At 37.9% G+C, this 27,717-nt stretch overlaps 2 protein-coding genes across 2 annotated transcripts in view; both read right to left on the minus strand.

The window, feature by feature from the left end:
* Positions 1-25,070, minus strand: part of LOC127452497 (patched domain-containing protein 3-like) — a 36,859-nt gene extending 11,789 nt beyond the window's left edge. The window contains exons 1-4 of the mRNA XM_051717956.1: positions 24,337-25,070; positions 23,454-23,581; positions 23,206-23,351; positions 20,295-23,124 (exon numbers count right to left, since the gene is read on the minus strand). Of these exons, the coding sequence (XP_051573916.1) occupies positions 21,347-23,124; positions 23,206-23,351; positions 23,454-23,581; positions 24,337-25,029 (2,745 nt within the window). The 5' untranslated portion in view covers positions 25,030-25,070 and the 3' untranslated portion in view covers positions 20,295-21,346. The remainder of the gene's footprint in view (positions 1-20,294; positions 23,125-23,205; positions 23,352-23,453; positions 23,582-24,336) is intronic.
* Positions 6,618-17,129, minus strand: LOC127452494 (uncharacterized). The gene is made up of 6 exons (XM_051717953.1): positions 17,072-17,129; positions 15,395-15,548; positions 14,167-14,327; positions 13,645-13,851; positions 12,707-12,888; positions 6,618-12,599 (listed from the first exon to the last, which is right to left on the minus strand). Exons 1-6 carry the CDS (start codon positions 17,127-17,129, stop codon positions 7,044-7,046), a joined length of 6,318 nt encoding a protein of 2,105 aa, XP_051573913.1. The 3' UTR covers positions 6,618-7,043.
* Positions 25,071-27,717: the final 2,647 nt, after the last annotated feature.

The raw sequence follows: 27,717 nt of genomic DNA on the forward strand, positions 1-27,717 counted from the left end.
CAGGAAAAGCTTGTCTAGGAATTTCACCATATCTCTGCCCTCCTCATGCTCAGGAATTCCAACAATTCGAATGTTATTCCTGCGGCTTCTATTCTCAAGATCTTCAAGCTTTTCAAGAACACGTTCCAAATCAACTTTGGTTGTGGGCGGATTAGCGGCTAATTTCCTCTCAGATGACTCCAAATAATCAATTCGTTTTTCAACATCTGTCACTCTTGTGACTAGCTCAGAGAATTTTTTTTCCATCGCTGTAATCGATCGACGTATTACAGCGAGATCCTCCAAGTCCACAAGTAACTTCGTCAACATAATCTACATGTTGGACAGTTGACGCTGGATTCCTTCTCCCGCCATGCCATCCAAATTGAGTCCCCGATCCACAGGCCTGTCTTGGCTTTAATCTTGAACCCGTAAGTGTTTTTTAATGTCTCCAGAGCCCGAGGATTTTGACTTCTTTGCCATGTTTACCTCAAACAGTAAATGTGTAACTGGGTGTATCGAATTTCACTGGATTATATCATGAAAATAATTTTAAAAATTAGCAATGTGCGCAGAGCTGTTTCTCACACGTCTGCCCTTCGCATGGTGTCACCGTACTCCCACCACTCATACTTTCTATCTATCATCCATCACTTTCTTTTTCTATCTTTACATCACTCTTTTTATTCTTTCTTTCACTCTATCACTTTAACACCCTAGCAACTGCATAGCAACCATTTAGTGCACCCTAGCAACCAAAACCCATTGACTGCCATTCAAAATGGCTTAGATGGATATCTCCTGGTCAGAATGTCCTACAGACATGAGAGTTGGCTTGTTTGAATTTGGTGAGCAATCAGTCTTCAAGTATCATCATGGAAACTACTTAGCCACGCCCTAACAACCATTTAAAGCACCCTAGCAACCAAATCACTTTGCCTTCCATTCAAAAAGGCTGAGTGTGATATCTTCAGATCAGAATGTCCTACAGACATGAGAGTTGGCTTGTTTGAATTGGGTGAGCAATCAGTCTTCAAGTATCATCATGGAAACTACTTAGCCACGCCCTAGCAACCATTTAGAGCACCCTAGCAATCAAACACCATTGACTTCCATTCAAAATCACTAAGATGGGTATCTCAGGATCAGAATGTCATAGAGACTTCCGGGTTGACTTATTTCACTCAGGATAGCAAGGAGCCATGTGAAGTATCACCTTGGTAACAGCTAGCAACAACATGGGCTTACCCTAGCAACCAAGTAACAAAACACATATCTCTGCACCAGAAAATCGTAGAGACTTCCGAGTTGACTTATTTCACTCAGAATAGCAAGGAGCCTCATTAAGTATCACTCTGGTAACTGCATAGCAACCAGACAGGGTTACCCTAGCAACCAAGTAACAAATCATATATCTCTGCACCAGAACATTGTAGAGACTTCTGGTTTCATTCATTGGACTCAGGGTAGCAAGAAGCTTTTGAGTAGCATCTTGGTAACTTCCTAGCAACCAGATGAGGTTACCCTAGCAACCAAGTAACAAATTATATATCTCTGCACCAGAATATGGTAAACACTTCTGGTTTCGTTCATTTGACTCAGGGTAGCAAGAAGTCTTTTGAGTAACACTGTGGTAACTGCATAGCAACCAGATGGAGTTACCCTAGCAACCAAGTAACAAATCACATATCTCTGCACCAGAACAACATAAAGACTACTGGTTTCATTCATTGGACTCAGGGTAGCAAGGAGCCTTTTGAGTATCACCTTGGTAACTGCCTAGCAACCAAATGAGCTATCTATCTATCTATCTATCTATCTATCTATCTATCTATCTGATAGACTGAATTATCTTATAATCTTTAAACTTTGAACTTTTAAAACTAGTACTTAAACTTCAAACTTCAAACCTTCAAACTTCAAGCTTTTACAACTACTTCAAACTTTCAGGCTAAGCTTTCTCAAGCCAACATCAAAGTTTGTCTTGACAAAAAAAAATTTTTCTAGTTATATTTAAAATGTAAAATGAACATGACTGTAATGTAAGCGCAGCCTCTGTAATATATCAAGCCAAACGTAAATGTGTAAAAATTTTGAATAGTTCAATGGGGAAAATATTAAAGAGCACCTGTTATGGTTTTTAAAATATTACCTTTCATGTAGTGTGTTATTTAGCTGTTTTTGAATGTAAAAAAAAGTCTGCAAAGTTTCAAAAATCAAAGTGCCCAACAAATGGAGTTATTGACTCCCAAAAGAAAGAACCAATTCTGAACACCTGAAACCGTTAGTAATTCCAGACATCCTGTACTACCCTACGTTATTTGGTAACAAAAAACCCTCTGGTCTTCATTGGGTGCTCGCGAACAGCTTTGACCTGCCCTCAAACACTTCACTAAGCAGTAGACCAATCACAACAGACTGGGACATCTGACCAATCAGAGCAGAGCAGGTTCTCTGAAAGGAGTTAGAATGAATCCTTTAGAATGGATCATTGAACGAGTCGTTTTTGACACTGGGAAAAAAAAGTAATGCTGCAATTTAAATTATGAGCAAATTAAAGTATTTTTTGACCTTGGATGCATGTAAATCTATTGTATGAGACCTTTAAAACCAAATTAGGCACGTTTAAAAACCATAATAGGTGCTCTTTAACCGACTAGTAATTCCAGTGCTGATTAGCAGCACCAGAACTGTTTAGTCGACTAGTCTCGCACATCTCTCATACCTGCAAACTAATCGCCTTTTTTTTTTTTTTGAGTCCAAAATAGTTCATTTACGTGATTCGCGCGGATCTAATGAGTTTAAAAAAAAAAATTATTTATGGAGGGTAATGAAGGTGAAGTAGCCTATACATCCATGTATTTTTATTTTATATACATCCATGAAGTTTTCTCTTGAGGGATCCAGGTTTAAGGTTAAAGATGGAAAAGTTCTTGAATCATGAGGTTTTTTCTCCCCGAAACTCATCCATACATGCATAGATCTGCCTTACAGAGCGAAGCTGTAATCAACATCATTCTCTCTTCATGGAATACTGTCCCTGTCACCTGATGCTTGGGGAGTCTTCTAAATGTGATGATGTTCTTAGTGTTTACCGTGTTCAAAGTAAATGGGACAGAACTAGGGCTTTCACGATTATGAAATTTGGCTGACGATTAATTGTCAAACAAATAACTGATTATGATGATTGTCTGTTTTAGGGCTGTGATGATTAATTGTCTCATTAAGGGCTTTCATGATTAATTGTCATATAAGAAGTAATTTAAGAAGTCATTTTACATATTTTAACTTCAAATACAGTATATAAATCAAATAATAAAATAGTGATAAACTATGATTTCCTTTTAAGGCTTTAAAAACTTATGAATGACATAAAATAAGTATCAAACTATTTCTAAATAATTAAAATGTCTCTTTTTGGTCAATTTTAAATTTACACTTGTTTTTTTTTACTCGTGTATATTATATAAAATATATATTTTATATACAGTATATATACTGTATATTATATTTATATTATATTATGCAATAGTAAAATATTTCTTTTCTAATTTCTTCACTTTCACACTTGATTTGAATGCTCTGATTAAACCCACGAGCTCTTATTTGTCATGAAGTAAAACCTTTGAGATTTCGTTTCATCATTTTATCACTCCACAGAATAGTGTGCGTCTCCTCCTCTGTGTCACTGCCTGTCATTAACACTGCGTGTATGAACCAGGAACATTTGACATTACACGATCGTTTAAAGTGAAACCAGAGCACTCTGCGTTCACTATCAAAGTTTATACTTGTTTATATTTTCGCGGGAGTTTGGCATAAGCCTCTGCTGACAGCTTGCGCATCAGAGTGCTTCACGCTCTCTTCGGGACAGGAACTGTTTGACCTCCGCAGTGTGGCTCAGTGACGCTCAGACTCTGAGCTTAACTGGATGACAAACAAACATGCTGTTCATGTCGTTTATACAGTACATTACCGGTAGCTTAAAATTCCCATATTTGGGCATTAAAATGTGATTGGAATTTGAATGCCCAATAATCACGGTTGTCTCAAATAACCACGTACAGACAGTTATTTAATAATTGCAACAGGCCTAGACAGAACTATTTTATATTTCGAATCTTCGAAGGGAAGAGTCCTTGTGGTCTCATTGGTTCCTTTAGAGATTGATATTGGTTGCTTGAAGTTGAAACATCTGCTCAACCTTATGTACTATATTACATAAGACACACATTCATACTGATTGTAAGCCAAGTTAACCCCCCCCCCCCCCCACACACACACACTTATTTTTAGAACAATTATGATATTTTGCATTGGGACACAATTATGGCAGTCAAGAACGACAATTACAAAATGTCAATTACTGTAATGCAAAACAACTTTCTCATCAGTGAATTTAAATAATGAACCATCTTGTTGCTAAATTCAGTACAAATGCTTCCATGATGTATATTTTTGGGAGGAAGGTAGTTTCAGTATTCTTAATTATAAAAAAAATTAATAAAATTATGTTAATTTTTTTATTACAACATGGGACATTTCTTGACCATTTTTGTTAGAGTTACCCACTAAGCGTCACAGTAAGCGTATACCATTGTAATCCGTTGTCTTGATCCGTGATGAGATAAAAGCTCAACTGCATTCAGGAAAGATCTTAGTGGTGACTTGAACGTTTTCCTCCAGTCTCATCTTAAAGCCTGTAGATCAGATTTATGGCCAAGAATGGAATCGGGGCCTTGCTTGGAACTGATTACACTTTTGTAAGGGAAATGAAGTCTAGACAACTTTAGTCGTTCCTTTGAGGGGCAGTTTCTCTGCCCAAACCACCATCTCAAATGTGCATGCACAATTTTGTCAGCATGCAAATGGATTTTTTTATCCACACCTAAACCATTTTTAACTTAGCTTGATCTGCTTTTAAATGCAAGGCAGGAGCCCTTTTTTTCTTTTTTTAGTATTGTACACTTCTTACTATCAGTGTAATTTGATAAGGCACTAGGTACTATATTCTACCTCTGAACTTATATTTATGGTATGTAATTTGCAATGCTGTTGCTTGATATTCTATTCATATCTTTAATTTACACACCAACCAACCCACCTCCCAAATCCAACACCCTCTGTGCCACCTGGCTGCCACATAGGTCTATCCTATGACCAATTGTCTCTTGGACTAAGATCTGTAGTTACTGCGTTTTGTGTTTGTAGGGCAGAGTGGCTTTTTAAACATGTTTTTGAAAACTGATTTAGTAATGTTGAGTTAAAATAAAGACCGTAAGGAAGGAACCAAAGCTTTCTCGATGTTTTCTCACAAATCGTTTTTTTCTTTTTTTTAAGTTATTGATTATAGTCATGAATGTAAAGTTTTTAACTCTTATTATTGCACAACTTGGGAAAAATTTATAATTGTAAATATCCACAAGTGATGGTGCAGCTCTTCAGTATTTATTTGACAAATGAATTTAACCTGAATTTTACCTATTTAATTTACTAACATATAAACTGTACTCCATCAGTATCTTTGATGGCCTGTGCAGTTTCTGTACATGTTTGTCCTGTTTGATATTATCTCCCATTTTTATTTTATTTTTTCTAACTGCATGTATTTTTCTCATGTTTGTTGACATGCTTCCCATAGTAGGAATGGATGAGATAAATGTGTCACTCGGCTACACGTAATGAACAATTCTATTCATAGTGTATTTTCATATGATATACTAGCATGAAAGCGACTGTGATGTGAAATGTGTAAAATATTAGGTTGGTATTTCTAATGTGTATTTGATAAGATTTTGCTTTGTATATTCTAGTTTCTTGACTGCTTTAATATCAGTTGAACAAATATTTGAACAGGAGATTTTTGGGGGAAGCCATTTGAGGGTATTTTGTCCATTCTGATGGTTTGGGAATTCTCAGCGTAATAAAATTAAAGCAATACCACATGTGGCAACACCGATTATGTTGTGTTTTTGCCATTATTTGATACTTGCAAGTCTCATTCAGCCTAAATCAGCCTTTGTGTATTCAGAAACGCTATTAATATATTACCATTTGTAGGTCATCATAAAGTAGCTCTAAATCGTGCATGAAGTTTAGTAATACTACTATAGTGATGAAACGAAAGGACTTACAGTAGGTTGCTTATGAAACAGGTCAATAGTCCTGTTGTAATATGAAGTTTATGCTTCAGTGCACTGTTCTCAAATCGTTCAGGACATTTATTGACACATTGAGGGACACATGCTTGAAAATATTTACTCAAACAGTTAATTGCAGGGTGAACACTAAATTGTTGTAATTGTAAGCCAAATGGTATTTAAAAAAATTGGTCAACACACAAAGCTTAATGAACTTTATTTACTGATAATATTACAAAACACAAACACTTTCATGCATAGAGACATCTTTCTCTGACCAAAACTTATTGCAAAAGATATCTAACATGGTGATCTCACTTGCTAGAACAACAAAGATGCACTTACAAAAAGCTTATAGAACAAAAAGACTAAAGGGGAAAAAATGCCAAATTGTTTGTTCCAACATTTCTTTGCATCTTTTAGAAAATCAGTGACCATGATTACAATTAATTAGTTCAAACTGGAAAACACAGGTAAAACACCAAGTCCAGTAAGCAGTCTTTCACACAGCACCTTGCTTTGAAGAGTAAATATCAAAATAATCTGGTCTACTGGTTGTAGAATTCCAGTAGGGGCCACCCAGAACTAACAGTTGCTGGAAAACCCATCCAAATGGGAAAGTTGTTTAAGCTCAAGTGTATTTACAAGGACTGTTTCTGTAATTAATGTAGTTTAAGTTAAGGAAGTTTTTCCCAACATGAAGTGGATCTGCTAAATGCCTTATTGATCAATATTAACTATCAGTGGACTTGATCAGAAAAAAGATACCCCCCACCCCTGATTTATGGGTGCAGATGGATATAAATGAATCCATGTCCAATTTACTTCATAAGTGTTATGTATTTCTGACTGTGAGTTTACAAAAAGGCCACTTTGGTGAAATGTTTACTATGGCTCTGTGTCCACAGTACATAAAATTCATCATTAAAGGTATGTGGATGTGTTCTCATCTTCGCTCTGATATTCTCCTGCACAATTCCCTTTCAGGATTTTACTGAGAGTTGACAGTGTACTGTTTGGATCCAGCAGAGTCACTAGAGGAATATTCACACATCTTTCCTTGAAGATCACATTCTGCAGAGTCATGGCTAACATTGAATCAATGCCCAAATCTAAAAGATGGATATCATCATTCAGTTCATCTATCTCAATGCCAATTGTTTCACTGATCATGTATCTTAAATATTCAAGTGGTGATGTGATGGGTTGCTCAGGTCTATCTATGGTCAGTCTGGCCTTCTTCATGGCTTCCTCTGTTAGTTTGAACAACCTTGCATTCAAAGACTTATTTTGACTGAGGACGTTGTTCCAGTTGTTTCTGAAATTGAATTTGCACACAACCTGTTGAAGTTTGTTGATCAAGAGGCATTGCTCAAGACATTCAAGAATTTCTGGGACTTCCAGTAGCATGATTCCCTTTGCCTCCAGAAATCTCTGGAAATGCACTTTGTTCAATAGTAGGCCAAGATTCAAAGCCCCCCAGTTGATAGACTGTCCAGAAAGCCCAAGGTTTCTGCGGTACTGACAGAAAGTGTCCATGAACGTATTAGCAGCAGCATAATTTGTCTGAGAGGCATTGCCAATGAAGGCGGAGATGGAGGAATAGCACACAAAGTAATCCAGATTGCAGTGTTTAGTAGCACGGTGAAGGTTGAGCACTCCATTCACCTTTGGTCTCATAACTTTCTCATAAAGAGATTTGTCAAGGTTTTCAATCAGCCCATCGTGTAGGACAACTGCACTGTGAAATACTCCTTTGATGGGACTGGATGGAAGCAATTTTCCAATGTTAGCAATGGCCTGTTGAACTTGCTCAAATAGTGAAACATCACACTGTAGAGATTTAATGACAGAACCACAATGATTGCTGACATTCTTTATCTCTTCTTGAATCTCAGGGTTTGGATTACTCCTAGACAAAATGACAATGTTCCCCCCTCCTTTCTGTACAATGTATTTCACAGTCTCAAAGCCCAGCCCTGTGAGACCACCTGTGACAACATAGACAGCATTTTTCTGGAAAAGACTTTGTTTGGGCATCAACGGAATGTCAGACAGCTGGTTCTTGGGATCACTGTTCAGGACAATAATGGGCAGAATCTGGCATGTGAAGTATGATTCTGATTTATGTACAGAGAGAAGCTCACTGTCTTCAGGTTTCACTTTTTGAAAGGTTGTTGTGTCCAAAGCCAAGGATTTTCCACTCAAATGCATTGATTTTAGCCAGCGATACATTTTAGGCATCTGTACCTGCAGAGACCATTGCTGCATTATTTGAGACATGAAGAGAAAATGAATGTGGACTTTAACATTGGTCCCTCTGAAAGTTTTCGGATTATCAGGGAAGTTTGGCTGGTTGTCATAGACAAGAACAACGTCCTTGATGCCAGTGACATTGCTGGCTGTTTCAATAGTCTTCTCATTAAAAGGAGGAAAAAGGACTGCTCCATCAACCTCACTAAGATCACAAGACATCTGATCAGCCTGTGTGCTCACTCTTACATTCCAACCTGATCTGTTTGCTGTAGAAGTTAAGACTTTCACCAGTGCTGAGTCAGGAACAGTGGAGAAAATACCCAATTTATTTGGTTGTTTCACTTTGGGTAAAGCTCCATTCAAGATCTCCCATGCCAGTAACATGTATGATACACAAGGAATGTCCTTCAGGAATGAAAGTTTTTTTGTTTTATAGCAAACGGCAGCTGGGAGAACAACTTTGGAGGTGGCAGCCACAGGGTAACATGACACAACGTGATCCCCAACTTTCAGTTTACCAACATCTTTACCAACAGCTGTGACAATCCCACTGCAGTCAAATGCTAGAAGCTTATGGTTCTGAGTTGTGTGCTTGTTCCAATACATTGTCTGGCCATACTTAAAGTCAGAAATGCTGACTGGAAAGTAGTCTGATGAATGCACACAGATTTTACTGAGGTGAACTTCAATACTTTCTCCTGGGATTGGTTCAAGGGATTTATCCATTTGAGTAGCTGACAAATTTGTCATTGTGTATGGATCAGATGTTTGCAGCATAAAGACATCATCATGCAACATATCACTGCTCCTTGCAGAGTTTTCCACAACTGGCAATGGAGTGTGGGTGATTTCAGGTTTGAGAATCTTACCATCCTTAACCACCAGCTCTGGATATTTGTCACAGGGGTACGATCTAAGGACCTTAGCCAATGCTGTGATGTCTTCGGATGAGACAGAGCCCAAGTCAATCAGCTGGAAGGTGAGTTCTGACAACTCGGCTGCACAGGCTCTAGTCATGCCTAACAGCACAAAGCCAGGACTGATATAGTCCACTAAACTCTCAGAGGACCTGTGAGTTATTACTCTGATAACGCCTGGGAATTTAATAACTTTGAGATATCCAGTGATCTTTCTGAAAATCTCACAACACCCTGCCATGCTGTCCAAGACACTCTCTGATTTGTATGGGGTTAGGTCTGCAACACCCCACATGAACAAAATTTCCTGGAAGTTTTTCTTCACATTTGATATTTTCAGTTTTGACAAAACAGGTTCAAGTCCACATTCCAACAGTGTGTTGCTGTGTGAGGAAGATATATCTCTAGATGTTGGGTCCAAGTATATTTGCAAAGCTTTAGAGATCCCTACCTCATCAGAAAAGACCAATGCCTTGATTGATTTATCAGGTGTGGCATCTTCAGAGATGATACTGAAGCTATTGTGGTACAAGTATTCCTCAACTACCCGATAATGACTTCCAAGCATTCTGATCTTCACATGCCTGAACTCAATCAAAACCTTGCCTTGTTTGTTGGTCAAGCAGCCACAAATTTCAAAATAATCTTCACCCACATGCATTGCTCTCAAATATACAACCATCTCCTCTTGCAGTGGTTCAAATACAGTCAGGCTACCTATTTGTGCAGGAAAAAGAGGTGTTGGTGAATGCCCCTGTATTATAGTTCCAGTAATACGCTGCATGACGTAATCAAAGACCACAGGATGAAGGTAATAGTCATGTAGCTGGGGCAATAATTCCTCTGGGATTCTCAGAAAAGATATACACTCCCTAAATTCTTCTCCACAATAAACATCTGCCTTATTTCTAAAGACAGAGCCATACTCAAATCCTGCCTGATTAAGGTGCTTGTAGAGCTCCTCAGTACTCATTATGAAGTTGCATCTTTTGAAGACAGAGTCCAGGGAAATTAACTGCTCTTCAGGTACTCTGCCGGATTTGGCCTCTACTGTTCCTGATGCGTAGATTGCAGAGGTAGATTGAATTTTGAAATTAAATGTTTTCTCTCTCGAATTGTCTGGTGGATCCAGCTGTATTTTTATGTCTGGTGCATTCGGAGTGAATACGAATGGACTCTGAAATGTGATGCTGAGCTGCAGTGAACTGAGTGGAACCTTAGGTTTTACATATGCCATGACAGCTGCTAAACCCAACTCAGAATAAAATGCCCCTGGTATGATGGCGATGCCATTATGTTTGTGGTCCTGCAGGAAGGCGACTGAATCAGAGGATAAATCACAGTTGAACACTGGGCTGTCTGTACTCATTTGCGTAATTACTGGATGGTTTCTGATGGCACCAACCAACAGCAAAGTAGAAGGAAAGACATCTCTTCTCACACTGTCAAAGTGGTACCTCGGGAAGGGAATTGGTTCAGTTTCAAAACCTTTGTAGAACATTTCCCAGTCCACACTGACCCCGAGCTCAAACAGTTTTGACACATTAGCAAGCATTGTCTCATGATCTTTATCTGGTTGCACTGAGGAAAGCACAGTAAAGTTATTTCCCAGAGTCTCAGTGATGTACCTCTGCAGTGATCTTCTTGGACCAATTTCAACAAAGATCACATTCCTCTTGTTTTTAGCTGCTGACCTTACAGCTTGTTCAAATGCAACTGGCTCCCGGATATTTCTTGCCCAGTATTCACCAGTAATAAAATCTGAGGAACATGAACTTTCACCTGTCACTGTTGAGAACAATTCTGCCTCCAAACTGTGTGCCTGTAACGAGCCTATGCTCTCCTTCACACTTGATACAATGGGATCCATCTTGTGGCTGTGATATGCAGCGGGTACATCCAGAATGCGAAGGAACAGATCTTTTCCTCTGGCTGAGTTGCTCAAATTTTGATGCAATCTGTCAATATCATCTGCCTCTCCTGAGAGGGTGCATGACTGCGGGCTGTTGTAAGCAGCCAGACAAACCCTTCCTGAGTAAGATGGAAGGCTTTTCAAGACTTCAGACACAGCCATATTACTGACAACAAGCATTTTCCCTCCTGTCACAGTGCTTTGCAGAGAACTGCGATAGTGGATGACCTTTACTGCATCCTCAAGTGACAACAAACCAGAGCAATGAGCTGCAGCGGCCTCTCCAATGGAGTGCCCGAGAACAGCATCAGGACTTATGCCCCAGTGTTTCAGAAGATTGGCAAGAGCAACCTGAATAGCAAACAGGAGTGGCTGGACAATCTTTGGATCAGAGAAATCGTCATTGGTGTCAGATTCACTTTCCAGCCTCTCTATCAGGTTCAGACTTCTGTAGCTCTTCATCAGAGTTTCAATCTTAATGACTTCTTGTCTGAAAACAGGTTCCCTTTTGAGGAGCTGCTTGCACATACCATGATACGCCACACCATTTCCACAAAACACAAAAACTAACTTGGAGTCTGACTTTGATGGTTTAAACTTTTTCTCCAGAGCAGAAGTCAGTCTCTCTTTTAGATCTGTCAAGGATGAGGTTTGAAAGACTTTCCTGTAATTGTGTTTCAAGTGACTTCTTCTACAGGCAGATGTGTATACTAAAGCCTGTAGATCTGATATGTTTTTTGCATTTATCTGTTTTGCAGTGTCTTCAATTATATTTGCAATGGACTTTTCCGAGGCTGCAGAGAGCACAAAATATTGATGTGATTTGCTGAGCTGAGCACTTGGTTTTTTTGACTGCACATGCTGTCTGACAATTGCATGTGCATTTGTTCCACCAAACCCAAAATTGTTGATTCCAGCAGCTCTAACTGCTTTGTGGCTACTAACCCATTTCTCTGCTTTAGTGGGAATTTTTAGATTAAGAGATTTAGCATCTATGCTGGAGTTTTCTGCTGAGTAGAACACAGAAGGTACAAAGGTTTCATGTTTCATCATCAAGAGAACCTTTATAAGCCCAGCAACACCTGCTGCAGATTCTGTGTGTCCAATATTGCTCTTAACAGAACCAATGAGGAGAGGTCCTGACTCATGAGGTCTCATTTTGGCAATGACTTTTGAGATACTACCTGCCTCTATTGGATCTCCAACTGGAGTCCCAGTCCCATGAGCCTCAATGTACTGAACACTAGTCAGGTCAGTATCTTTTGAATAGATTTTTCTTAGCAGCTCCTCCTGCTGTAGCATGGATGGCTTGGTGATTGGGGTAACAGTGTGGCCATCTTGGTTAACTGCAGTTTTGCTGATGATGCCCCAAATATGATCGTGGTCTTGGAGAGCCTATCAGAATACAGATAACAAAGTTGTTGGTTGGAGTAGTTTTCAAATGGTGCATTTTATTATGTCTATGTGAGGCAAAATACTTTCATGAAATCATTTTTGTTTACTTTTTTCAAAGGCTTTAACAGAATAACTCCACAGCCTTCACCTCTCCCATAGCCATCTGCTTTGTTACTAAAGGGTTTACTGGTGCCATCAGGGGAGATCATCTTTGCCCTGGTGAGAGCCACAAAGACAGTTGGCTCTAATATGCAAGTCACACCTCCACACATGGCCATTTCACAGTCTCCTGTAGAACAGAAACAACCACACAAAAAGTTAGAGTATTGTAAAAGTGGTTGTTGGTGGTAGCCTAATGGCTAAAAGTAAGGCTGCAAACACAAATGTTCCAGGTTCTGTTCCAAGCACAAGTGACTAATAGCTCTTTCACATGACTTGCATCAACGTTCCCCAATACACTGAACTCTATGTTGTGAAACGTCAGCTTCAGCATTACCCTGTTTACTCCAAGCATTGTACCGAAATTTCAACTTTAACCCCGTTGCCACTGACCTTTCAAAGCGGCAGCCTGTGACTACCAGACAATTCAGATGACGTATCATTACGTGGGTGGTGCCAGCAGTAGAATCAAATCAAGATGTTTTTTTGTTTTCAAATTTTTTTATTTTTTGGGGGGGTGGGGGGGGGCAAGTAAATCTGAAATCCTGAATCCCACTAGTTGTGGAAAGCCAGCAAATCAGATCTGACTAAACAATTTTTGAGCAAGTGCTTGGCATTTTTGAGTTCAATATGCATCAGGCAGGCAGTGAACTGTGGGATTTGTGCCATCTGAGGCAAAGAAAACAATCATTATTCTTGCAATTTCGTTTGGTGCTGCTAGTGTGCAGTAGTATTTAATCCAAAATATTCCTTTAAAGTACAAATTCAGTATTTCAAGAGTACAATGTGACAATCCTTTATAATTAAGTAGTATTAGCATAAAGTGTTGGTTCTAAACTAAAGATAAATGTTCGTCCATAATTTATTTAATATTTTCAAAGACTACCTTGTCTTATGGCTTGACATGCAAAATGAAGGGCAACAAGTGATGAGGAACAGGCACAGTCAATGGAAATTGAGGGACCAGTAAAGTTGAATATGTAGGAGATGCGGTTGGCAGCTATGCTCATTGAGTAACCAGTAGCAGAAGAGTGGTTTATGAGTTTTGGGCTAATCTTCACACTGCCTATCTCAAAGTCTCTGTTCATAAGGCCTGAAAGAAAAAAGTTCATGTTAAACTAGGTGTTTGAAACAGTGATATATTATTATTATTTTGTTGTTGTCAATTTTAGAACATAATAATAAATGTGTTGAAAAAACCCTGACACATATTTTTTTATTATTATTTACAATTCATGACATGATTGTCATGGCAAACATTTATTTTATCGTTCTTATTCCCTTTTGTAACATTAATTATGACACAAGTGCAATTGTTGAGACTGTGAGTATAATAATAAGCAATTCCAAAATCTTCAGACAATAAACAGCAATTTTACAGGGGGATGTATTAATTAGGTCATGTTACCTAAAAACACTCCTGTTCTAGTTCCACTGGCCTTTTCCATTGGCATTCCAGCATCCTCTAGTGCTCTGTATGTGCATTTCAGCAAAAGTTTGTGTTGAGGGTCCATGTTTATCAGTTCAGCTTCAGTGATGCCAAAGAACTTGTGGTCAAACTCATTTAAACTGCACAAGATAAAAGTAAAGATTAAGAATTATTGCTTTGGGAATATGGGTATGATAATAAAATTCATTTCAATGAATGTTTTGAAGCATTTACTTTATCATTTTGTATATTTAAGAATTAAATTAAAGAATTTGTATAATCCTATTTATATTATCGATCCCTTCAATAATTTCTGTATTCATTTTGTTTGTACATTTTAGTATTTGTTACATTTTATTTCTGTATTTTTCTTTTTTGCATTTATTTTCAATTTGATTTTATGTATTGCTCTGTGCATTTGACAATGAGGGACAAAGTATGTCTTTAGCCCCATTGGTTTATCGATGTCAGAGTGTGTAGTTGTGCCTAGTAACTTTTTGCCAGTTGTTTTGAATACAGCACTACTACAGTTATGATGGTATAGGTAAGCAATTGCATTTTCACCACATGGCTCAAATTAGTGGTGAGATATTTGTGAATTTCAATGACTTATCTATGACCTCATTGATTTGTTTCATTAAAAGAAAATCCTTCTTTTCTTAAAAAAAGTAAAAATCAAGGTTAATGTGAGGCACTTACTGTGGAAGTGAATGTGGCCAATGTTTAACGTTAAAATACTCACTGTTTCAAAAGTTTAGCCACAAGACATAAACAAAATGTGTTAACATGATTTTAGTGTGATAAAATCATTTACTAACCTTTTCTGTGTGAAGTTACCATGATATTGTAATGTCAACAAACCCTAAAACTGTCAAATGACTGTACAAATGACAATTTAAACGACAATACAGCTCAAATAATACACAAGTTTTAACAGAAGAATTGATGTAAGTGCTTTAATAAAATTATAAGCTTCACATTTCTGTGTTTAAACACTCCAAATTGGCCACATTCACTACAATTTTCAGTGACTCACTGTAACTCGATTTTTGCTTTTTTGCTTTTTTTTTTTTTTTTAAAGAAAAGGAGGAACAAGTCAAAATTAATTTTTGTGGTAATCAACTTTATGTCACAAATGCTGTCGATTGAGCTTAACTTGTATTGAATCCAGAACATTCCTTTAAGGCAATACGATTTGAATTCTTACCCATCAATAAGTGCTGCTTTCGCTGTGCATGATCTTCCTGCCTTACTGTCATCTGGATCGTACCACATAGAGAGGTCAAACCTTTCATTTGGTATTTGCACTGCACAATTCTTTCCCTGAAGTAGGACCTTCCAGAAGTTTTCAAGTCCTTCACCTGAAACAGAATATAGATTTGGAAAAAGATATCTGAAAATGAAGTCCAAAGCTACTACTTATAAACTCTCACTTTCAACTGCTTTTATTTTCAGCAAACTTAACGTGTAAATATTTTTATGAACATAAAATGATTCAACAACTAAGACATAAACTGAACAAGTTTCACAGACATGTGACAAACAGAAATTGAATAATGTGTCAATTTCAGCCTGAGGTGAAATAAAACTTTGTATACATCTGCTTCAGATACTGTATCCTCTTTTTTTAATAATTATTCATTATGTTGGCTTGAGAAAGCCAACATACTGATATTCCATTTAAATTTATTATAAACTGAACAAGTTTCACAGACATGTGACTAACAGAAATTGAATAATGTGTTCCTGAACAAAAGGGGGGTGGGGGGGGTGGGGGGGTGTCAAAATCAAAAGTAACAGTCAGTATCTGGTGTGGCCACCAGCTGCATTAAGTACTGCAGTGCATCTCCTCCTCATGGACTGCACCAGATTTGCCAGTTCTTGCTGTGAGATGTTACCCCACTCTTCCACCAAGGCACTTGCAAGTTTCCAGACATTTCTGGGGGGAATGGCCCTAGCCCTCACCCTCCGATCCAACAGGTCCCAGACTTGCTCAATGGGATTAAGATCCGGGCTCTTCGCTGGCCATGGCAGAACACTGACATTCCTGTCTTGCAGGAAATCATGCACAGAACGAGCAGTATGGCTGGTGGCATTGTCATGTTGGAGGGTCATATCAGGATGAGCCTGCAGGAAGGGTACCACATGAGGGAGGAGGATGTCTTCCCTGTAACGCACAGCGTTGAGATTGCCTGCAATGACAACAAGCTCAGTCTGATGATGCTGTGACACACCACCCCAGACCATGACGGACCCTCCACCTCCAAATCGATCCCGCTCCAGAGTACAGGCCTCGGTGTAACGCTCATTCCTTTGACGAAAAATGCCAGTCCGACCATCACCCCTGGTGAGACAAAACCATGACTCGTCAGTGAAGAGCACTTTTTGCCAGTCCTGTCTGGTGGGTTTGTGCCCATAGGCGACGTTGTTGCCAGTGATGTCTGGTAAGGACCTGCCTTACAACAGGCCTACAAACCCTCAGTCCAGCCTCTCTCAGCCTATTGCGGACAGTCTGAGCACTGATGGAGGGATTGTTCCTGGTGTAACTCCGGTAGTTGTTGTTGCCATTCTGTAATAAGTTTTTATAACTGTGACCTTACTTGCCTAACATCTGTAAGCTGTTAGTGTCTTAACACAGGTGCATGTTCATTAATTGTTTATGGTTCATTGAATAAACATGGAAAACATTGTTTAAACCCTTTACAATAAAGATCTGTAAAGTTATTTGGATTTTTACAAAATTATCTTTAATATACAGTGTCCTGAAAAAGGAACGTTTCTTTTTTGCTGAGTTTAGTACACTGTCTAAAGTAACACAATAATAATTATAAAATTAGATTCATAATATTAATAAAATACTGCACACTGTTAAACAAACATTTACCTCCAGGAAAATGGCATCCAATGCCAACAACAGCAATGTCTCCATCATCATCCATCATGCTTCATGAGTTGTGATTGCAGTTCAGCTAATTAGGGTATATTTGATACACATTTTTACATTTCTTTTATCAGACAACAATACATTAAACATTCAGAAAGTTTTTGATTTAATGATAAAACTCAAACAGAAATGCAAATCGCAAATCCTTTAACTAGTCAAATGAAATATATATTCCAACTTACCTAAACATCTGGGCTGTTGCCTTAATGGAAATGATCAGATGAAGTCTTGTCCACCTCATATATATGAAGTTCTAAAATGTGGTATTGATTGACCAGTATGACAGTGATTGGACAATCTGAAATGATCTTTTTTTGATCTGCCCAACTTCATGCCTTTTTTGTCTAAGAAGACTGTGTGCCATGTGACTACTTAGAGGCACATGGCATCATTGAAGTTCACAAAGCAAACACATCAATGTGATTGTAATCTCTCTTTTACTTTAGACAAATTAATTCTAAAATCTCAAATGGTTTCTTTTTAGTAGATCTGCTCACATAAAAGGTTTTCGAAAGGAAATGACTTGTAGAATTACAGTTGTTGGATATTAATATGCATATAATATGTTAATACTTATGGGATTAAAAGGTTATGAAATGTCTGGAATAGAATATCTGCATCATATAAGCCTACATTGCACTAACCAAAAATTAATGTATGAAACTTTGACCTCCTGTAAAAAGAAATAAAATCATAAAACATGACTTTCCATTGTTCCATTGTAAAACATTATTATATTGACATTGTTGTGGCATTTCCTTATGACATCTCCTGTACTGGCAGGAAAGAATGGCAAAACCCTTGCACTGTAAGTGATTTATGCAGCTAATGGACAAGCAATGAGGAAGTTTTAAGCTTTGTTGTGGTAGAAACTTCTGTGATAACAGCTCTCATATAATAATGAAGGATTTCATTAGTGGTGACTCAGTGGTTAAGGCACTGGGTTACTGATCAGAAGGTTGGGGGTTCAAGCCCCAGCACTGCCAAGATGCCACTGTTGGGCCCTTGACCCTATCTGCTCGTATCATGGCTGACCCTGCACCCTGACCCCAGCTTTGTTGGGATATGTGAAAAAAAAAAAAGAATTTCACTGTATATGTGCAAAAAAAAAAAAAAAACATCTAATGTGTGATAAAGAAATAAAATTATATTATAATTATAAATTATTTTATTTCTGTTTACAGATTTAAAGATTTATGGTGAACTTTTTTTTTTTTTTAAATGTGGTAATCAGCATTAATTATATGGTATCACAATAAATGTGGCAGTTATCTTTTATTATTAGCTGTTAGACATGGCTTTTATCTTAAATTTATGGGCATTAAATATGCCATTTAAAGAAACCATTGTCTAACCATGTTCAACAATAACATTAAAAGACATCTTTAAATCTGAAATGCTCAAGGTTCAATATGAAAAAGAGGATTGCTTTCGTTTTATTTCCACTGTGATGGAAATGTTCTTGGAATCTAATTGAAGGAAATATGATGGTTATAAAGAACTCAGAAATGTCAAATATAATTCTCACATGATATGAGCTTTCTCTGTTCTGCATTATTGTGTAATTACAGGGCAGAAGCTTTGATTTCTGGGCTCCATGACTGTACAGTATATTGCTCTGGTGGACAGTACACATGCTCTTATGTGATGTTGCTTTGCTCTAATCATTTTGTGGACCCACTAAATATTTAAATATTGTGAAATTTTATATTTCTCTTTCAGCAAAGTTATCTGATCTCTATTACTTTACCTCTTGATTTTTGTTGTATATTCATTAGCTTTCTTATTTGTGTTCTTCAATTATACTACTATATTCGGTCGAGTTTTTTATGGCTTATCATTGCTCTTAACTATTTTAGCTGAATTACATTGTGCGTGTGTGTGTGTATACAGGTTTTGCTATACTTTTCAAGTGTTGAAAATGTCCTCAGAAATACAATGAAATTGAGAGTTTAAAGTGGAAGTGAGAGAAGCTCGATTACACAACCCTGAGCTTGACACATGCACAGAGTGCGTGTACAGTGCTCTGCACATATGTCAATTGCTACAAAGTGTAATCGAGCTTCTCTCCTCAACGCGCCAAGGAGACTGCTGATGTCAAGTTTTATAGCGAAAAAGGAGTTACATTTTGGTCTGTTTCTCACCCAAAACTTATCATAACGCTTCAGATGACATGGTTTAAACCACTCGATGGATGGATTATCTTTATGCTGCCTTTATGTCCTTTTTGGAGCTTGAAAGTTTAGACCCCATTGATTTACACTGAATGGAAAGTACACATCAAATTTCCCAATTTGTTTGTGTTCAAAGGAAGAAAGAAAGTGATATGAGTTTGAGAAGGGGTTGACATTCCTGAAACCAGCTGAATGAGGTATCTATGTTTGGATATCTATGGTTCCAAACCCATATGATTTTTCAGTCTTATGCAGAACACAAAAGGAAATGTTTACAGGAAAATCGTGGTCCGTCTTTTCAATACAATGACAGTAAATAACGCCTCACTTTTAAGCTTGTAAAAGCACACAAAAGTTACAAAAAAAGTGGGCATGCGTCTTGTGCGTCATATTCCATGTCTTCTTAAGACATATGATAGGTTTGGTGAGAAACAACCCAGAATTTAAATCATTTTCGTGAAAATCGGTTGTGCGTTCATGAGCACTATGATAGAAGCTCATTCACATTGGCTCGCATGTTCACGCGAGAACTTGAGTTGCTTAATGTTCTCTTTCACTCAAAAATGTAATGAATAATCATGATAAATGCTAAATAATCCAGATATAGCTCAGATGATAGATCATCATGCTAGTGATATGAAGGTCCCAGGGAACATGCATAGTGATGTATGTATACCTTTTAAGTTGCTTTAGATAAAGTGTCTGTTAAATAAATACATGCAATACAAATGTGATATCTGATAATATATTTTATTTTGTATTTTAATAATATTTGCCATAGAAACTAAAGGTAAAATTATCCAGACATTAGTTTGTTGAAACTGGAAAAGTGGTAGGTGTACAAAATTACATAGAGCCAAAGGCCACCTTTAATCACTGGAAAGATTCATAGAAGATGATTAAAAATGCAAAACATATTCAAACTCTTAATTAAATGTATTTACAAAGTAAAATTTATTTACTAATAGGAAAAATAAAAAATAAAAAACCTGAATATGTACTCAGTACAAACACAGAGATCCCAATTGTTAAAAAAAGTTAATCTTTAGGATAGCTATGCTTTATTTAATAGTTAGTTCTCATCTTCTAGTTTGATTGTATAAGCAACTTTCTAGGAGTGCTGATATTTAGTATAACTGCACTGGGTTTCGCTGTTTGTATCACTCTGATTGTCTGTGTTCCAGGCTGTGCATTGCTTAGTGACTTATAAAGCTTCTTTTGAAATTATTTTCATTGGCACAACAAAACAAAACAAACATACATCTTAAAGGTGCTGTAAGTGACTTTAGCGTTCTGAAGCTTTCATGTGACTGAGCCGTTGAATTGGCCACGCCACTCATTCCAAAACCCCACCTCCAAAGATCATTTTGAGACCAAAACCGAGCAGAAGAGCAGTATCGTTTGTTCCTGTGGCTGTCAAATTCAACAGTGCCACAATAGCGCATTAACTGACAAACATTATGAATCATAGCCTCATTGATCCACTTCAACTACAACACAACGAGAACGAGCAAAATGATTGACAGGTGAAAATCCTCAATGTCCACGGTCCACAGACACTTTTCTGTTTGCTGTTTACAAAGTCTACAGCTGTCACAGAGACCGGTGAGATATCTCAGGACAGCTATTTCATTAATATCTTTAAGGGACTGGGAACTTTTTTTGCATAATTTTCCATGAAAAAAATCGCTTACAGCACCTTAAACTGGCCAGATTTTGTCTCAATCATAAGTTACTCAATATTAACTTGTTGTAAAAAAGCAATATAGTGCAGGTGGATGTTGCACTCTGGTGGTGGTTGAAGAGAACCCGCTGTTCACTACGTGAAGCGCTTTGAGTGTAGAGTCAGAAAAGCGCTATATAAGTGTAACATTCATTCATTCATTTATAATCATGTCATTATACTGAATATCAGCACAGCTTTGACTACCTACAGACAAGTCAGTTATTCTGATGTATTTAGTATAGCACTCTTGCTCCTGTGACATTGCTTAAACTGAGAATGATGGAACATTGGGTAATATTAAATAGAAAATTATACTCAGTAACAATCAAAATCAATAGAACCACAATTCGTCAGCTGTGTTGTCAGACTCATCACTGTTGCTATTTGCTGATTCTTACTGTCATTATCGGGAGATTGAATTGTACGCTGTCGATCATTATCAATTTTGGCACTAGCCATCATTATTGGAGCAACTTGCTGATTTTTTCTGTTGCAGTTCTCAGATTGGACTTCACTCAGTGTATTCTTTTCTTGTTTAGTACAAGACATCTGGCCACAAATGCCAAAGAAGGTAAGAAACACAGGTATGAAAACGATCCCATGGATGGCTCCAAACATGATGACTAAGAACATGATTTTAAAGAAGGTTCTGAAGATGTAGCTTTTCGCGGCTGCAAGCACAACTACACCTGCAATAGTGGACACTGCACCTTGTAATATTGGATAACCCAGTTTATAGATGGCATCTAAGGCTTTCTCATTTACTGAGGGTTTTTCACTGGACACAAAAGCATAGGAAATGTGAGCAGAGAAGTCCACCGAAAATCCAATGCAAATAACAAGATTAATCATAGATATTGAGTCTAAACTAACATCCCATAATGCCATAAAACCAGCCACACCCACAATAACAGATGCAATGGCAAATGTGACCCAGAGAGAACATAGAGGATTTGGGATCAACAGGAGTGAAACCACTAACATTGCACATGTAGCAGCTACTACATTTTGGATTGTATTGGTGACAATGACAGCATATTGGTCAAAGTAGATAAATGCAGGGTGGTACACTGTTAGGTCAATGGGTGTCTGAACCTTTCCACATTGTTCTGCTGTTTCTCTGAATGCATTCAGCATGTCCTTCTCATCTACAGCTGTGCTGATGTTCACTGTCTGAATGAACATGCGCGATGCACGAATTTCATTGTTAGTGAAGTTGACATCTTGACTAAAACCAGAAACACCAAGAAAGTCAGTTAAATGTCTTTTGAATTGCGTTTCATCATCTAAATTTAAATTTAAATTCTTTCCATAGTTCATGTATGCATGAAACCACGAAATAGGTGAAATGTCTGAATCTTTAGAAACCATTGACAGATTCTGAAAATTTTCCAAACACAGGTCAAGATTTTGTCGTGCAGTTGAATTCCAGTACTGAAAATTTTCATCAGTCATAACTAACATGACATTGGGGCCATAAGCAGAAAAAAATGTATCTTCATCATCATAGTAACTACCAACATATGAGCCATCTGCTGCTAAATTTTTCAGATCAAGTCCCTCCTTAATTTGGAAGCATCCGTAGATGCTGACGGCCAAATATCCAGCATAGAACAAACACACAAACATCTTTACCCATGTCTTTGTCAGAAAAGGCCCGTAATGGTTTTTAAAGAATAAATCCATTGGCATTTCCAAATCAGTGCCAGTATCTTTATCATAAGCTCCACCAACACAACAAATATTACCAGTAGCATCATCATCATCACTGGCTTTTGGGACTTCCATGCAGGTCAACCAGTGTTTATTACCCTTCTCTCGTCTTCCATTCAGAGCAAGACAGGCGCCAAAGAATGTGATGTTGAAGATGTAACAGAACAGAATCGTTGTACTTGTGTACATGCAGAAAGACTGTACTGAGCGAAACGGAGTCAAGAGACCAATGTAGAAAGAGAGCACATCTGTCAGTGTGGTGATGGTGATGGAAACAGCGGCCTCTTTATATGTTTCTGCTAAGCGATCCTCAACTTCATCATAAACTTTTGTCTTCTGCCAGCAGGAGATCATAATGAACATATCATCAACTCCAATACCTGCAGGAAAGCAGAGAATGTAAACCTGTAAATGTCAACTATGAGTCACTTACTATAGGGGATGAAGTGAATTGAATTTACCAAGAATGAGAAAGGGGGCTGTGGCCACTGTCATGGCAAAAGGCATTTCACAGAAGAGCAGCAATCCAAAACTGGCAAGAACAGCCATACCAGCAGAGAGTACACCAGACATGGCAACCCACACCTTGGTTCTTACACAGTCTAACCTAGGAGAAGAAGAGATATACTTTATGGATAAATATTTAAATTTCAACTTGCATGTGGTCAAATTTCCCTAAATAATCTACTTTTCTTTAAATGCTTGGTACCTCAGACAAGAAAGAATTGAAATATTAACAGCCAGGCAATAGGTAATGGAGAAGAAGGGGATCACCGAGTCTGAATTGGCTTCTAACTCCTCCTGTCTTGATACTGATGTGAAGTAAGACACATGCACCTGTAGAAATGAAAAAAAAATCATCACAGAATTCTGTTTAGTTTAGTTACTAGACACAAAAATATGCTTTTCACATGGTTACAGTACAGAAAAAAATGCCACTTTATAAGGACATGATGAACAAGCAAGCGATATGGATACATTTCCTAACTTAAAATGAATAAAAACATCAAATAGTCAAAGTATATGCTTGCAGTGCTCGTAATGTTGAAACCAGTGTTGGGTAAGTTACTCAAAAATAATAATCAACAAATAACTGCAATCAGATTACATTGCTGGTTACTTTGTTGAAAAAGTAATCACATTACAACTATTTTACTTTTCAGTTATGTCTATATTTCCTCCTTGTTCATTGTTGCACACGTCTCTGCCTTGCAATGACATGTGAGGGGTCATACACCCTTCATTTATCATAGAAATGCAGAGACGTACAATACAAATGAACATAATTCATGTTTAAAATGTATTCTACATGAATACCATTCTAGAAATATGTGATACCCTAGCAATGTTCTTAAAAGTAATTAAATTAATTGAAAGTTAGTAACTGTAATTTGATTACATGAATTTAAAATGTAATGTGTTACACTACTTTTTGACCAAAAACTAATAGATACTGCAGCAAATAATTTCTTTATAATCCGATTACACCCAACACTTGTTTTATCACAAATGTCTTGTTCTTTCACAAAAAAAGTTATGTATTAGAAATATACTATGTGTAAAGATATAACTCAACCATCATATTTACTTACCACTTTCATCTCTGTGTAGTTTGAGAAGAATTTAAGAAAACCATCTAGCCATTCAGAGTTCTCCTTTGTCTTCTCCTCTTTTAAAAAATAAAAAAGTCTGATTGCTTTTGCACTGGTTATCTCTGAGCTTCCTGCCTTTAGCTCAACACCACCGATACTTGTTCCTAAAAATGTGCCATTATGTATGGGATAACTAATAGCTGTTGAAACTACTTCATTTGGTTTGTTATTTATGATGTCTAAAACAGCATTTGTCATACAGTTTCCATTTATTTTGGCACAAAGGCTTGTGAAATTGTTTCCTGTCTTAATACTTTTGACATGTCTGTCTAGCTCAATAATGTCATCAAAAGCTGCTTCAGTCAGTATGTTTCCTCCCTGTAAGTCTGTAATGATCAAAGATGCAAAAGTTCCTTCAGACGAAAGTCGCAGGTGAGAAAATTCTTCAGATTGAGGGAAATATTCCTCTACAATCTTCCTCTCCATCTTGGCAGGTCCATTTACAGGTGTGAACTGGTCTTCGATATCATTTGCCTGCCTCTCATTAAGAAATATAAAACCAGCTCCAAGAGCTGCAGCTACATATAAAGCTAATAGAAGAAACACGCATGGATATCTACCAATAACACGACCAAGCTTTTCAAAGGCCAGAGACAGAGGCCTCTCAATGCAGTTAGTTTTACACTTCAACATCCTCCAAAGACACTCCAGCAGTCTTGAATGAATCTGTTGCCTTCTCACGAGCTCCCACAACAGTCACTGTCTACATCAAGTGAATGTTGACATAACTTGTTTGCTTGGCTGAACAGGTTACTTATTAACAAGCTTCAACACCTTTTTGATATATGCTTGGAAGATAATAATCGTTTCTGACATGTGTGCCACCAAAACAGTATGCACATAACAATAAAGTTAAATATGAACTTATTTAAATGTGCTTTTTTAGATACATATTTTAGATTGTGATTGCTAAGATCTCTGAATGCCACCTTTCATCACACACACGTGTTTGAATCCTTGTGAACTTCAGAGAAAATGTTTGTTTCATTCGCATGTTTTGCGAGAAGATAAGCCTCTAAACACTAAAGAGAGGTAACATACAGTAGAGACTTTGTAATGCAGAAGACTCTTCTTCAAAATGAGCTGTGAAAAATAAAAAATCAGAGACTGACACTTGGTCCATTGGTCTCTTCCACCTGAGAGAGCCCCTCCCTGGTACAACATTGAACAAGCAGTCCTTGCCCCAATCTCACCATTGCAAAGTCTTTCTATCAAATTGCCTAGAGAAGTAAAAATGCATCCCATCATTTCACACTTACATGCAGTATGGACAAAGGTTTCCCATATGTTCAATTTTGAAACTTACCTAAATGTTTCTTTAACCATAAGGCTGAACCCCAAATTGTATGTATTAACAAGTTCTGTTGTAAATTGTTAACTTAAATGTAGCTAATTAATGTTAAGTAATAAGAATTACTATTATTGTGTTTGAAATAATGGGAATTGTATACTTGCTGTTATGAGTCTTTACGAAGGGGGGCACCAATAATCCTCTCAGCATTCCTGACTGTCCATTGTAGTTTCCTTCTGTCTGATTTGGTGGCTGATCCAAACTGGGGGAATTTCTCCTGAAGTCCACTATCATCTCCACTGTTTTGAGCGTGTTCAGCTCAAGGTTGTTGTGATCGCACCAGACAGCCAGCTGATCAACCTCCCGTCTGTATGCAGACTCTTAACCGTTGCGGATGAGGCAGATGACCGTGGTGTCATCTGCAAATTTCAGGAGCTTGACAGTGGGGTCTTTTACAGTGCAGTCATTCGTGTACAGGGAGAAGAGCAGTGGAGAGAGAATGCATCCCTGAAGTGCACCAGTGCTAATAGTGAGGGTCCCGGATGTGAGTTTCCCCAGTCTCACTAGCTGCTGCCTATCAGTCAGAAAGCTGGTGATCCATGGACAGATTGGGGTGGGCATGGAGAGCTGGGTCAGAGAAGATTAGGCATGATGGTATTGAAGGCTGAACTGAAGTCCACAAATTGGATCCTTGCATAAGTCCCAGGTCTGTCGAGGTGTTGCAGGATATAATGCAGTCCCATATTGACAGCATTATCCACAGACCTGATTGCTCGGTAAGCAAAGTGAAGAGGGTCCAGCAGGGGTCCAGTGATATCCTTCAGGTAGGCTAAAACCAGTTCATGACCACAGACATGAGAGCGACAGGTCTGTAGTCATTAAGTCCTGTGATTTTGGGTTTTCTGGGGACCGGAATGATGGAGGAGCATTTGAAGCAGCAGAGAAATTCACACTGCTCCAGTGATCTATTGAAGATCTGTGTGAAGATGGGGGGCCAGTTGGTCAGTGAAGACTTTCAGACAGGCAGGTGAATCACCATCTGGGCCTGAAGCTTTCTCAGTCTTTTGTTTCCGAAAGACCCGGCACACATCCTCCTCACAGATTATAAATGCAGATTGAGTAGCGGGGTGGGGGGGAGTGTGGTTCCAGGAGGTGTTGGTGTGTGAGTGAAGTGAAGATCAGAGCGGGGGAGGAGTGTGAGACTGGGCTTTTCAAACCTGCAGTAAAATACATTCAGTTCATTAACCATTAGTTGACTTTCTACAGAGCTAGGAGGAGGTGTCTTGTACTTGGCGATGCTTTTTAGGCTTTTCCACATAGATGCAGGATTGTTGACTGAAAACTGTTTTTTCAGCTTTTCAGAGTAGCTACTTTTAGCCACTCTGATTTCCTTAGTAAGTGTGTTCCTGGCCTGGTTATGCAATGTTTTATCCCCACTTCTGTAAGCATCCTCTTTGGCATGATGAAGCTGTCTGAGTTTTCCTGTAAACCATGGTTTATCGTTATTAGGGGTGCAAATAATATCAAACAAAAGATGCTTTTGGTTATTATTTACACTTTGTGTAAGTAGCTTGTATTGCTGTTTGCACTTAGTGCAAATAGCCTCTGCCTAAAAAAATAATGGGCGCTGGGGCTAATTGTCACACTTTTTACTCCAGTGAATATTTCTCAGGCTAGGTATATTTTTGAAGTCAATTTTTGCATATTCATCACCTAGCAGGGTTTTGAACTATGTGTTTGAAAACAACATACAAAACCATTGCTAGAGAAAACACACATTTGCGCAACTGGCCTTTTGACTCCAAATCCTATTGTTACTGAGATATAGCCCTGCCCTTACAAAAATTGAGAGTTCTGGAAAACTTGCAGCAAATTTGCTACAAATTTGCCATGTAATGTTTTCAAATGCAAATGAGCTTTGCAACAAACTCTTCATTGTCGCTGCAAATACAGGGAGCCCCTTACCTAACCCTTTCCCTAACCTTATAGTGATGGGTCGTTCATTAACGATTTGTTCATTTTGAACGAAT

This window comes from Myxocyprinus asiaticus, chromosome 15 (assembly GCF_019703515.2).
Source record: "Myxocyprinus asiaticus isolate MX2 ecotype Aquarium Trade chromosome 15, UBuf_Myxa_2, whole genome shotgun sequence".
NCBI lineage: Eukaryota > Metazoa > Chordata > Actinopteri > Cypriniformes > Catostomidae > Myxocyprinus > Myxocyprinus asiaticus.